Source organism: Dendrobium catenatum, unplaced genomic scaffold (genome assembly GCF_001605985.2).
Source record: "Dendrobium catenatum unplaced genomic scaffold, ASM160598v2 fragScaff_scaffold_1608, whole genome shotgun sequence".
Lineage (NCBI taxonomy): Eukaryota > Viridiplantae > Streptophyta > Magnoliopsida > Asparagales > Orchidaceae > Dendrobium > Dendrobium catenatum.
This window is the reverse complement of record NW_021320070.1, coordinates 5,274,531-5,289,221: the sequence shown is the minus strand read 5'-3', so window position 1 is coordinate 5,289,221 and position 14,691 is coordinate 5,274,531. Positions and strand designations below refer to the sequence as shown.

General features: G+C 35.7%; 1 protein-coding gene across 1 annotated transcript; it reads right to left on the bottom strand.

The window, feature by feature from the left end:
- Positions 1–2,545: 2,545 nt before the first annotated feature.
- Positions 2,546–13,469, bottom strand: LOC110106579. Its single transcript, XM_020836553.2, has 5 exons — positions 12,886–13,469; positions 6,586–7,300; positions 5,520–5,883; positions 3,102–3,418; positions 2,546–2,855 (listed from the first exon to the last, which is right to left on the bottom strand). Exons 1-4 carry the CDS (start codon positions 13,184–13,186, stop codon positions 3,368–3,370), a joined length of 1,431 nt encoding a protein of 476 aa, XP_020692212.1. The 5' UTR covers positions 13,187–13,469; the 3' UTR covers positions 2,546–2,855; positions 3,102–3,367.
- Positions 13,470–14,691: the final 1,222 nt, after the last annotated feature.

Genomic DNA, 14,691 nt, shown 5'->3' with positions numbered 1-14,691 from the left:
TAGAGGAGAAATTATTACGTATGGGTCATCCGGATTTAGATGTACATATTATATACATCTAAATCCGGACATTCGAAATTTGCATGTAATAATCTCTTCGGGTAGTGACTTAAGGTTTTTTGTTTTTCAACCGTATAAGACTTATAAGATATAAGCTTTTAAATATTTGAAATATTATAATAATTAATCGAGCAGCTTAATAAGCTTTTGAGTGGAGTCTGGCTGAGCTAAAAATCTAGCTCGTTTACTATACGAGCTCGATTATATGCTCGAGCTCGAAGCTCGATAAGCACAGCTCACGAGCTCATTAGTGAGTCAAGTTCGAGCCGTCTCGGCTCACTTAACACCTAAGCTAAATTAAAACTAGATCCCAATGATGTAAATCTCTCTATCTCTCTCTAGCATCCATTAAATATCCATTAACTTCCTCGCTCTTTCTCTCTCTCTTTAGCTCTCATGCTCTTTGAATATTAAAATTATTGAAATTTAATAAGAAAAATACTTGAATTGAATGACTTTGTGATTGTTTGACTTGCGAATGAATAAAATCCATTTCCTATTATATTAATATATCTTATTAGTCAAACTAAAACGGCGTGAGTCAAACATATCTAGCCCCGAGTTTGGGCTCAAGCATTTACACGAGCTCAAGCTCATATAGTCATATGCTTGTTGGGCCACTCATTTACGTTAATATATATTTCAAAATTAATTTTAAAATTATATAATAAAATATTTACAAAATATTTTTAATAAAGGTATTGCAAATCCTCACAAACAAGGCAATTTGTTATTACAAAGGGAAGGAAAAAAAAAAACCTATTAATCATTATAATATTTCAAATTTTAGAGCACAAGCAAATATTATAAAATAAGTTCTTAAATAAATAATATATACGAGTAATTACCATATGATTATATCAATGCTTACGCATCTGTAATTTCTGGAATGATTCGGTCAAATTTGTGAAGCCAAAAAGGTCAGAGTCGCAAAGGGAAGCGTGAGAAAATTTGTTAAAATGAACCAAATTCCTATCAGTTGAACAGAAAACTGCGATTCAATTGGGATGAGCTTTCAAAACTTCAATGATATGCTAGAAATTAGGGGTTTTTGACTCAACCCGAAACACGATCCGAACCTGATCCGGAAAAATCCGGGTTAGGATCAACCCGGAACCGACCCGACACGAAACAGGGCGAGTTCGGGTTCAACAAATCAACCCGTTTTAAAAAAAGGGTTGGGTTCAGGTTGACCCAGCAACCCAAATTTGACAAGAAAACCCCTATTTGACCCAAAAACCCGAGATTGACCAGTTTTGACCAGAAAATCGAAGATTGACCCGTTTTGACTTGAAAATCGAACATTGACCCTATTTTTGACCCAAAAACTAGCAATTTTAGGTCAACTTCGGGTCATTTGTGTCGGGTCGGGTTGACCCGAACCCGAATCGGGTCAGGTTCGGGTCGAAAACCTGACCCATTTTTAAAAACGGTTCAGATTCAAGTTGACCAAAATAATGTTGGGTCAATTCCGAGTTCGACCCGAACCCGACCCGTGACCCGAAGTTGACACCCCTAGACCATAGGGATGTTCTCTAATGCTTCTTGAATCATTCATAAAAAATATTTCTTCCATTAGAAAAGCCTTTGTACTGTATCTTTAGGTATTATATTTACACAAACCAATAGACTGCTTCAGTTAGCTCTTCGCTGTTTACTTAAGAGAATGTTTGATAATAATAATAATAATAAACGATGCGAAAGAAATGCAATATAAAATAAATAAATTAAAATTATTTAAATGAGTATAAAATAAATTCAGATGAATATTTTTTTCTTTGGTTTAAAATAAAATAAACATAGTATAAAGATTAATGATGGTGGCGACACTGGTGGTTGGCTGGCGGCAAATGGCGATGGCTACGGTGACTGGTGGTTTGTGTTGATGGGTGGCAGCCAACAGCCAGAGGCAACATGTATAAACGATTCTCATCCTAACATATTTTTCCATTAGAACCTCCTTACAATTTTTTTTCCTCATAGAAAATGATCGCACCATAATAAGAATACAAGTAGTTTCTAAAGCAGCTTTTTAAATCAAAATTTTATTGAAAGAAGCAAAAAAAAAAAAAAACAATAACCTAGGTTTCGTTTGAGACAGCTTTTTTCCTTGCTTCTTGAAGTAATTTTTTAGTATAAAAATTAATTTTTTTGTACTAGAAAGATGATTCAAGAAGCAGTAAAAAAACCGTCCCAAACAAAACCATAATATTGTCCGAAATAAAACCTTAGGTTGAATCCCATACTTCTCAAACAAAAATATAATACAGTCTTTACCTCTTTTAGTGAAACATCTAAACAATGAACTCAGAATTTGATTATTTGTGCAGTTTTTATTTCTAATTTATTTTTTTAAGAGTGGCAGCACTCATCTGGGGTTGAAGATCCAGATTCTTGGCATGGACATAAATATTGGATATTTTTTTTTATAATAAATGCATAAGAAAATCATATTTTTATTTAATGTTAAAACATTAAAAAAAAATTGATCCAAAATGGCCATTAAATGATTGGAGGTGAAATATTTGAAGGGCATATTTTTAGCATAACAAATGGTTATCATTATCTAAAACAAACAACAATCATGTCAACAAAATGTGCACAGGGCCTTCGTCATCATCTATTTCGAGGAAAGAAAACCACGGAATTATTGACGAGAACGATTTTGGGCGATCACAAAATTTGCCAAAACACTAAACAGATTACTCTTGCAAGTGCTACAAAATGCAAACCTGTTAACTTGCCATCGCATCCTTGCTGAAAGAGTAAAATGACCATGCCCAATACTGCAGCACCTGCAAAAAAAAAAAAAAAAGTTGAAGATCATTTTTTTTTGTAACGAGGAAGCACTGTCCTTAGGCCAGTGAAAACCCCGGTCGACCTAACATGCAACTCACATCAATTTACACGGGTCAACACTTAAGGCTTTCACTGCTTGCCAAGATATTCGAACCAGGGACCTGGGCTTTGCCCAGCCGGCTCTTCACCACCTGGACAAACAGTGGTGGGTAAAGAAAGCAATTCGTGCTTGAAAATCGAACCTTCTTAATTCTCAGCAAATATGTACAAAATTTGAGCAGTAGCCATTCCATCTCATGCTACCACCCTACTGTGAAGGGATTAACTTCAAGTTCGACTTAATGCAGGAAGCAGAAACCGAGAAAGCTGGAATTGTTTGGTCGTTTAAGAGTTTAGTATTGAATGGCGCCAGCTGATCCCGGTCTTTATGCCTGCGATATTCCTGCCAGCCTCTGATCAGTAGAACAGCCGAGTTCGGGCTGGCAGGTGCAGGCATGCCCAGGCCCCTTTAGCGGGGCCGGGCTAGTCCAAAGTTTGCTTCAGTTTGTTGTTGATGAGTCTGCAATATATTCAAGCACAACAATGCAAAACAGCTCAGTCATGATTTCCAATCAAATTAAGGCCAAAAAGAACATTGCAAACTAAGAGATACTTGGGATTCATTTGGGACGGCTTTCTTATTGCTTCTTAAAGTAGCTTTCTAGTTAAATAATAATAATTTTTTTGTATTAAAAAGCTGCTTTAAGAAGCAGTAAGAAACCCGTCCCAAACGAAGCCTTATACTACTTATGAAGTCATTTCTCAATAGCAGGCATTTAAGTTCTTAAAACTAAGTATTTGAATATATTTTAAAGAAACAGTTGGCATAAGAAGAAACATTTCCTACAGTTCAACCTGGTTTTCAGTCAGTATATTAAACCAAAGGATGAGCATGACAAATGAAATTAGTCATATATATCTTATCAAACCATTTCTTAGTAGAAGGCATTCAAGTTATTAAAAGATGCAATTTGATTTCAAAATGCAATGCATCCACCTAATACTTGAGGCTGATTTTAGAATCCTCTAGCACTAGATTATTCGGAGGATAATAGTTTTGATAATGCCTATTTACCGAGTGTCAAGAATATATAGTTTTGAAAATCCTCCAGCAATAGATTTTGGGTCGTCCAATCCCTTGTGCAAACGGCAAATCGAAGTTAGTAACCTTTACCAAAACGGTAACGGTACTTCCATCTTATGTGCACTTGGTTGATTATGAAACCCCTAAATAATGTTTTGATGTACATAAAATGAAGTCATTTCAAACCAATGCATTTTCACAAGCAACAATCCAAGTGCTCAACTTCAACTAAGGCTGATTATCGAATTTATAGTAAGAAACAAAAGATCTAAATGCATTGACAACATAATAAATAGGAGTATGCATTTGTTCAATTTAGATGGTTTGCTTCATTAGTTGGCTAAACTAGTGGGCTTTACTGTGAAATTTAGAAAATCAAACCAAACAATTTATTTTTCAAACTTTAATTTGGACAAATAAATTTGGTTTTGGATGAATAAAAGATAAAATTTAACTTTAACTACTACTACTACAACAACAACAAGCCACATGGGATTGTTGTTGTTGTAGTAGTAGTAGTTAAAGTTAAATTCTTATGTTTGTTAAAGTTAAAATTTTACTTTAACTTTACTACTACTACAACAACTTGTGTCCAATTAAAAGTAGGCTATATAAATCTTTTTTCTCCATTGTGTCCAATTAAAAGTCAAATTCTTATTTAAATTAAATAAAAAAGGTCATTTCTATAATTTATATCCAAGTCTTTTTAGGTATAACTCTAACTTTCTTAACATAGGCCGGATCTAATATATCTACTCTCCAAACATGATCATCAGAAAGCCAATTTTTATGTGACCAAATCATCTAAGGCAACTCTCTTTAATCTTATCTGCCACTAGAGCTACTCCAACCTTCCCACGTATATACTTGTTTCACATTCTATCTCTAAGTGTAAAACCACTAATCCACCTGAGCATTCTTATCTCTGCAACACTTAACTTAATTTTATGCTTCGATTTTAAAGGCCAACATTCTGCATTATAAAGCATTGTAGGTCTCACCACCATAATATGAAAATTTCACTTTAAGTTTGAGGGATACTTTTCTATCACACAGCAAGCCCAAAGCATTCCTCCACTTCAACCATCCAACTTGAATACTACTAAAAATAATTTAACTTTAACTATGAACCTAAATTATATTTAGCTTAAATAATATAATTAAGAAGAATATCAAATCATATCTATTTAAATTTATACTTTTGGCCGATGGAATAAATAATATCTACTTTGAATGCAACTTACTTATTTATATAATTTAATTTTACTTATTTATATAATTTAATTGATTTAATATTTGAAAAAACTAATTTAAATCAATTTTTGGATTAATTGGTTTTACAAAAGTATTAAAACAAAGATTCAATAATAAAAAAAGCAACAAAAAGTCAAAATTATAATGAATAATCGAACCAATACTTTAACAACCAAACTAAACCAACCAAATAAGATCGGATCGATCTGTTTTTTCAGTTTTTATACAAAAAATGCACATCTCTTGTAATAATCAGGAATGCAAATGATAATGAACAACAAACCTGTGGATATTGAACTTGCTCATGGGCATGTAGAAATGGCATTGGGCGTGGAGGACCAGAAAACTGAGAAGAATGTAAAAAAATAGATGAAGTTGGGTGAGCACCAACATGACTAGGATTATATTGCGCCATCAAGCCCTCTGGAGGGCCATAGTTAACTGCAGAAGCTGTGGATGCAGTTGGCCAAGTCCCCCGTAGTTGTTGAGGGGTAGGCCTTGGTTGGTGTTCAATAGATATTTGAGGTCTTTGAATAGATCCAAGCTGAGGGAATTCAGAGTTGTAGTTGACTACAGGTGCATATAATGGTTGCATTGTGTAAGGAGCTCCATTAAATCCAAACCCGGGGTCAAACCTTTGCATATACCTGAAAAATAGAATAAATATAATGCCAAAAGATAGGTAAAAAACCCTTAAATGCTTTACTAGAATTAAAAATAAATGACTCAAGCAGCTTCTGTATTCCTTATGTCCAGAGTGAAACTAGATTTCAGTTAGAAGAAATTGGTAAAAACAAACCCATGGCAGCGACAAATAAAGCATTCTACAGCTTCTAAATAAGTAAATCATCCGAGGTTTTATATAAGATTAAATAACCATTGTCCAAGTTACTTTTAACTAAAAATACATGCACGAAAAAAGCATACAGAAAATTCTTCTTTATAATCATGTTTGTTCTTTCTTTGGAGAATTTATTAATGGCCTGCTCACTAATAATCAAGACAAATGGAAGAATGAATCAAACGAAAGAAATTCAAAAGGAGCCAGTAAAACATAAAATAATATTCCTAAAAATTACATAAGAACAAAAAAAAAAACAGAAGAGTGCAATGCTGTGCAAATTCAAATAATACTGGAAGAATATAGAATAAGGCTACGGCTTAAAGTATCAGCCAATGAAGAAGGTTAAACTTTTCAGCAATCAAAACAATAGGATACACAGAGGCTAAAGGCAAAAGGAATACACGCTGCAAACAATGCCAATAACAAAGAATTAATTGTCAAATAAAAAATTTTCAATTATATCTAATGCACTGGCATTACAGCAAATAAAACTTCGTCAGATTACCTATCATAACTCCTATCATAGTCAGGATCCTTGCGATCGAGCTCACGGTCACGAAAAATAGCCACTCTGCTGGTCGTTTTCTGTCTGCCAACAACAACAGGTTCTTTTTCCAGTCTATTTCTACCATATCTGTTGTTGCCAATAGAAGAGCTGCTCATGACCCGCTTAAGGTGAGTTTCAGATGTTTCAGGAAAAAGTGAATCATCAGGGTTTGGTGATACCAAGGGGCATTTTTGAAGAATATCAGGCAAAGCTGGTTCAACCTCCGATTTTGTCGAAGTGCCAGCATCGCTGCTGTTGCTGAATATTCGAGCTCTTGCCTTATTATATTCTTCTTTTCTTTCCTCCACTGTTTTCATACTATTTTGATTAGATAAACGAGAATGTGGACCATTACCAGTTTGTGAGCTTTTGAGAGGTCTCTGCTTTATTGCAATTTTTTGTAAACTGTTTGTATCTTCCTGCTGTAAACTAACAGGAACGTCTGCAAGGCGTACTGGAAGTAATCTACAGTATGGCGTTTTATGAATCACAATCTGAGAACCAGAGCCATCGGGCATAACACTATCGGGCATGGCTACCGACTGCAGGTTATAATGTTGAGCTAATCGATGTGCGGCCAGTCTCAGATAGGAAGTAGGAAGGTCCTGGAACTCAAGCTGCTGTTGAGTAGGATCACGTATGAACTTTATAATATCTTGCTCCATCCTCAAAACTAAATACGATTAATAAGTTTGTTAACAATAAAACAAGAAATTTATACAAAAAAAGAACTACCATACTTAGCTTTCACATTTATAAACATAAAGCTATCAAAAAGTTCGTTTCAGGTCAAGACACATTAATTTATTTAGCAAATACTAGATAATGTAGCAAGACATTTATATCAACACAAACAAAATAATTCCTTTGTGATAAAATAATTGCCAAAATAGATATCATAAGATCATAAATACATCAATAATTAGCAGATAAAAACGTGGGAGAAATATGGTTGGAACAACACAAGCAGCACAAAATGCAAGCAAAACTTTAAAGCACCTTTAGACCAAGAAGGCAATTCAAAATTTCCAACGGATTTATGATCTGAATGTTTCACCAAAGAGAACTCTCAGATAAGTTAAATGTCCCAGGGATAAGACTGCAAAGATGCATATCTACAAAATCACATAGGAGTAGCATATTTAAGAAGGAAATATGTCATGTAAACTAGAGAGAGAGAGAGAGAGATGACATGAAAGATGAATTAATGGCCCATGCAAGCACATAACAAGAGACAAAAGAAAGAACAACGCAACTGATTATTTTAATTTTGTTAGTTGCAAATGCAAATTAAGGGTTAGTTGGAAATATTGGTCCCCCATCACCATTGGAGTTGCATTTTGTTTGGAAGCGCTATTTTGCATGCATGAGGAAGCTTATGTTTTTAAAGGCTTTCACTCATCTTGCATCACCATTTATTCCATGAAATCTTCTTTCAAGCATAGCTTGCTGATGTGAAACATGCAATTGAACAAGAGTTGTTTTGGGAAATTAACAATAGATTGAAAGTTAAAGTTGCTAATTAAAAGGTGTGTTTCACCAAGTTGAATTCGTATTTTCGCTAGGAGATTAAGTAATAGCAATTGATTACAAAGAGAGTAACAAGACAATTGCAAATAAAAACAAATCAAAATAGTAGGACTAATAGCAACTAAAAAAAAATCCACGGCATAACATCAAAAAAGTTTCACCATGAGTTCCTTCTCACTCGCTCTTGAGATTGGGTTTAGCGGAGGAATGGTAGAAGCAATCCAAATGATGCCACCACAAGACAAGTGGCGCGTAGGGCCTTGTTGGCCAGAGAAGTAGTCGGAGGATAAGAGGTCGTTGATCGGCCGACGAGAAACCAAAGTTCTTTGGGTCGTTGATATTCAATTGTCTCGGCAAGGCAATAGAGGATGCGGTTGATGTAGCTCTCCACGGAGACTTCATATTCCCAATCCGGATCGTCGAAAGGAGAAAGTAGGATATCGATTTCTCCTTGTGCGTTGTAGGCAAAACTGTGGTCAACCTCAGGGTTAGTCATACACCAATAGTATCAGGGAGGAAGGAGCTTGTCTTCTTCTATTGGCTTCAAGAGTTATGAGTGATCTAGGGTTTCCACGGGAGAGTATGTAAGTCGAGAAGCGGCCAAGGGGAGAGAGGGGAGGGGTAGCTTGGTTGAGAAGGATTTATGTTAGGTTAGAGAGGGGAGAGAGAGTTTTAGCAAATCTGAAATTTGTTTCAGATTTTAAGTAGATTTGGAAGGAACTTACTTGAAATTTGAATTCAAATTTAAGTGGAGTTTGGGGCCTCAATAGGAAGCAATGGGGAAGCGCATTAATTGGGGGTGGGGGTGGAGGGGGTGGGGCAGCATTAAGAGAGGAGGAGGGGTTTGTGAAGGTTTTTAAGAAGTTTCCAAACAAGGTTTGCCAAATAGGAAAGAGAATAATCAACCCTCTCTAATTTAAATTTAGATCAGATTTAGATTTAAAATCTTTCCTTATTTGAAATTTTGCAAATAAGGAAAATTTTTTTAAATTCAAATTTGAATTTCAAATAATTTAGAACTTTCCTATCTTGCTTGAATCAATCTAGGGAGCCATGATGATGTTTGGAATCATCATAATGGTGGGGAGCCATATGGGGGCGGTGGCAAGGGGGAGGGGGAAGGGTGTTGGTGCTGGGTAGGGGAAAAAGGGGAAATGTTGGGTCGGCGGGTGAAGGGGTTTGGGAGTTGGGATTAATTTGGGTTGAGGGGAGGTGGTGGGGAGATGGGCTGGCGGTGGAGTGGGAGGAGGGGCTGCCTGGTGGGGAAGAGAAAGAAGGAAAAGGAAAAGAAAAATAAACCTCGAGCCACATACACTTCCAATGACTAGTGGGTATTGCGCTTGCCCTCACGTTGGGCTATCGCTCCTCTAGTGCACACACACAAGAAGAAGAAGAAGACGAAATCAAACTTTCATTTAATCATTCATTAAGCTTTTACAAAGCATGAGACCACTATATATAGACCTCAAACATAAAAGTACACAAATGCCCTTCGGGCTACAATAAGAACACACTCCATATAGGGGTAAACTTGGAAAACTGAAAAACTAAATAAAAATATAAAATGCATTAAAAGTAAAGACTCTGAATCGTAACTGTCAATCTACGATTCTGTTGCCGGTACACGTGTCTGAATCTCTGAACGATGCCCTCATCACTTGCTCTTTTAATTTCTTACCTCACTGAAGCTCCCATCATAATCTCCTCTCATTAATGGTTCTAAGATTTTGGGGAGATGAGGGGAAGTGAATTATTTATGTTATATTGTTATGAATTAGGATAAGTAAATTATAATTTTAATTTCATAAAATTTTTATAATTTCTTAAATTATTTATAACACGTTGACATTTAATTTAGTTGATTAAGCATATTAAAAATATAATAAATATCTTGAAATTAAATGTTCTTCATATCAAATTTATAATTCAATGTTCTATATATTATTTTAATTAATTAATATACTTAAGATGTTATAAATAAACATGATATATTTAATCACATTTTAATTAAAAAAATACAAACTATCATCGAATTAATTATCAAACCTTTAAGAAATTACTTGTTGAACAACAAATAAGTTTATTTGTGAACATAAATAAATGAATAGGACAATGTACAACTTTGGTTCATTTAACATTAGAGTTTTTAAAAAGTAATCGAACTTGTTCAATTACAGAATTGAATGAACTTGAATGAGTATTCACCAAGTTGAATTCAATTTGTTCATCGAGTGCATTGGTTCACTTACAAATTTACAATAATGATGGTAATGCCCATGACATTTGTCCTCTCCCCTTCCTCTCTCTTTTATGTTGACATCATAAAAAAGGCAATGCAAACAATATTGACACCAATACAAACAATGACAACTAGTTCATCAATGACTGAGAGAAGAGGGGGGAGAATGAAAAAACATGGATATTTTTGTCTAATGCTTAACTAGTAGATTTGACTGATTTAAAAAATGGAATAACACTTTTGAACTATTTGAAAGTTTAAATAATTTATGGATCCAAATGAAAATTTGCCTAACACACTTATTAATTTTGTACTTTAAGATAAAGGGCCAAAAAAATAAAAAATAAAATAAATAGTTGTTCTAGGACTAGATGGAGACATTTAAATAATATTAACAAAAATAATCTTTTGAGAGTAAGATTCTAGATCTTAAGATTTTATCTGTATATGAGGAAGCTAATATTATGTGGGAAAAAGTAAATAGCGATATTAAGAATGTAGCAAAAGATGTGCTTGAAGTATCAAAAGAGAAAATCTACTAAAATCAAAAATAGTTGGTGGTGGAATCAAAATGTGCAATAAAAAATAAAAAACAAGAAGATTTATTATAAAATTGATTTAGCTGTAAAAATTCTGATAATCAGGAAAGATATAAAGAGGCCCGTAAGGAGTCTAATAAAGCAATATGAGATGCAAAAAATTTAGCTTTTAATGATTTATATAATAAATTAGATGTTAAGGAGGACAAAAATATATATGTATAAGTTAGCTAAACAAAGATATAAGAGTAATAAGGATTTAGTTCAAGTGAAGTGTATTAAGCATGAAGATCAAAAAGTGTTTTTATTAGAATTTAGAAGAGAATATTCAACAAAGGTAGATGAGTGTGTTATAAATCTTTTTAATGTTTCAAAAATATGAATGCTAAAAAAGATAAATTCTAAATCATTAATTTATAGAGCATTAAGAAGAAAATAGACAGAGGGGGAAGCGAAAGCATGTGCACCTCCTCCATATGAATTTTTTCCTCCCCTATTATATTAAATATAGAGTTGTTAATTATTTGCAAGCTCACTGCTTTATGGAGCACCTCTAATTCTAGTCTTCTAACTAGTGGCCATCTAAAAATTTCTAGTTCCATCTCTATGGCCATGAGGCAAGATGAATATAGGGTGTAGGTAAGTTGAGCTAGCTCGAGAGCCATATTTAATGAGCCAACAATTCGAGCTTCAGCAATGAACCAAGCTCAAGTAAAAAATGAGCTCAAGCATGAGGTTCTTATGGCTTAACTTCCAAAATTATCGGGATATATAAAAACCTATAGGATGGTATATTTATGAATATGAAAATTTTAAGGATATATATGCAATAGTAAAAGAAACCTACTTAGCCTCTTCAATCTTCATCTCTCGAACCTAATTCCCTCACACTACCACCTTCTCCCCTTTCTCCTCTTCATTCATCTAATGGGCAATGCCTTTGTCACATTTGCCTCCTTCATAAATGATGACTCAATCGCCACTATTGACGTGTTCCCCACTATCGATGTTGTTGATGCCTTTGTCGTCATTAACATCTTTATCACTGTAGATTTCTTCACCACCTTTGAGACCTTCTAAGGTAGACTTCATCCCTCTATCCTTCAACCCTTTCCTCCTCATCCATCACTTCCTCTATTGGATGAAGCTTGCTCCGATAAGTCATTGCATAAGTCCAACGTATTCAAACTCAACAGGTTGCTAGTTGAGATTAACAATGTTGGCAAACTCAAACTTGAGCTTTCTTGGCATGCTTGACCAGAACTCAAGCTCAAGTTCAAGGTTAGATGAAATTGGTTGATTTGAACTATAGTCAGGTGTGGCTTAAGCCCAACTTGACTAAGAAGACAAGTCGTCATAGCAAACAATTCACATTGACTATATCTCAAGCATTAATCAGTAAAAAAGGATTAAAAAAGGGGGATTTTTATAAATATCACCATATACTACTCTATTTATATATCTAATATCTAAAATTTTAATATTACATACATATCATCTATAGTTTACTTTCATATCAAATATGAGTGATAGAAATGAAATATATGAGTGGTATGAATGAAATATGAGTGATATATTTGATAAAAATAATATAGGGTGGCATGTATGTAATATTAAAGTTTTGGGTGTTAGATATGTAAATATGATGGTATAAAGTGGTATGCATGTAAATCCCAAAAAAAAATCCTTAACCATCCCTGACATACACATGGAGTTGCAGAAGCAGAACAAACACATCTTACTTTCTTCAACCTATACCATACATAACCATCAAGAAACCAAATTACACATGCAAATGCATAGACAACCCTTATCCAGATGCCAATCTACTTCAAAAATGATCATAGACACTAAATAGAAGCTGAAAAGAATATCATGCCGAAGCAAATACTACCAAGATTATTCAACGCAACTTAACGCTTATAACAATAAAGAAACCAGCGCACTCACTTGAGAGCCGTTCCCTGGGTTTCTCCAGAGCTTCCCTAAGGAACTGATCCACCTGATTCAACACATCCTCCGACATCACACCGCACCGCTCTCCTGAACCAGAAGACACAGCGGTAGTGGCGGCGGAAGCCACGAGATATGGCATCGCTGTCTCATCAGCAAACTCCTGCAAAGGAGATGACATCGATAGAAACGAATCCGAATTCTTCTTGGATGAGACCAACAACCTGCTCATGCGCTCGTCCAAATCGGCCGACTCCCACGAATCGGGGGGCCCGACATCCTCCCCGGAGCCCTCCATAGCCGGTCAGACACAAAGTGCGTCGAATATACCCTATATCCGGAGAGCCCAAACCCACGCTAGCTCCACTGGGGTGTAGAAGAGATCTAGGGTTTCAGATCGGAGAGCTTCGCGAGGAGAAGAAGTGCTCAGGTCGCGTATTCGCGGGCCCAGATTTGGTAATTTGCGGGGGCATATTGGAAAGTCCGCAAAGTCGAGAAATTTTGAGGAGGCGTATTTACGGCTTAATTTTCAGGGCATTCTGGGAGGTAAGGGTAAAGGATTCGACAAATTTGGTTCGGTCTAAGTGAACCGGAGTTACCGACGAGCGGCGCTTCGGATGAGGATGGTAGCTTGGGGATAATTTCAGGGGACTAAATTAATTTGTGGTGCATAGTGGAGGGCTTGAAAATATCAGAAAAAACCAAGTATTGTTTTTTCTTTTTTATTTCTAATGACTTGAGTAGTATTGATTGAGGCTTCTTTTTTGCGATTTTTTTTCTTTTTTTAAATTATTTTTTTAGTACAAAATTTTTATAATAAAAAATATCTTAAAAAACAGCAAAAAAATCATATGAACTCCTATTTCAGCAAACTTATAGTCAAGCTGAGCGTCTCAGAAATACGAACCCAACGACACCAAATTCAACTCAATCCAAACCCAAATGAGTACAAATCAATGACCCGAAGCGCTGTTGGAAGATTTGAACCACAATTTGGATTACCAAACGGTTTTTAAACGTGATATGCTTATAGTTGAATCGAGCGGCTTGACGAGATGAATCCAACGAGCCCAAGATTGTCAAATTCTGATTTCATTATTACTTTCAAATGTCTGACGAACGGTTCACAATCAAGGGATTCAATATCGGCCGTCCATCTGAACCACTTCACATTTGCCCTTGATCCTCCTCCTACTTACGTGTCATGCCATCCTCAAAAAACTATAAATAGTCCATCATTTCTCTTGAGAGGAGACCCAAGCAAGAAGCAAGAAGAGAAGAAGAAAAGGAAGAAGAGAAGATTATGAGGGAAGAAACTCCTCCTCGACCACCGTCATCGGAATTCTGCCTGAATTCTGAACGACTTCGAAACTCCGCCTAATCTCCAAGTAACGATGGAGTTCTCCCCGGCCGCCGACTGACATCGGACTTCTACTCGACGTCAGACCTCTGCTCGTCGCTAGATTTCTACTCGACGTCGAACTTCTGCCAGTTGTCAGTTTTGTTGGTCATCTATCCGATGTTGGATTTCTATCCATTGTTAGACTTCTATCTGACGTCGACCTTCTAACCTCCGTTGTTAGACAATGATCCTTTCGACCTCCGTCGCCCGTCGACTACGATCCTCCTCACTTATATCGCCTACCGACAATAGTTCTTCCGAACTTCGTTGTTAGACAACGATCCTTTTGACCTCCGTCGCCCGCCGACTACGAGCCTCCTAACTTACGTCATCCACCGACTATAATCCTTCTGACCTCCGTCGCCAGACAACGGTCTTTATGGCCTCTGTCGCCCGCCGAC

What these genes read in the sequence shown, in the direction of transcription:
- LOC110106579 (XM_020836553.2), bottom strand. Translation starts at nt 13,186, where the DNA reads ATGGAGGGCTCCGGGGAGGATGTCGGGCCCCCCGATTCGTGGGAGTCG. An exon ending in ACCCAGGGAACGGCTCTCAA is followed by an intron (nt 7,301 to 12,885) that starts GTGAGTGCGCTG and finishes AATCGTATTTAG; the next exon opens with TTTTGAGGATGGAGCAAGAT. An exon ending in TATGATAGGAGTTATGATAG is followed by an intron (nt 5,884 to 6,585) that starts GTAATCTGACGA and finishes TCTATTTTTCAG; the next exon opens with GTATATGCAAAGGTTTGACC.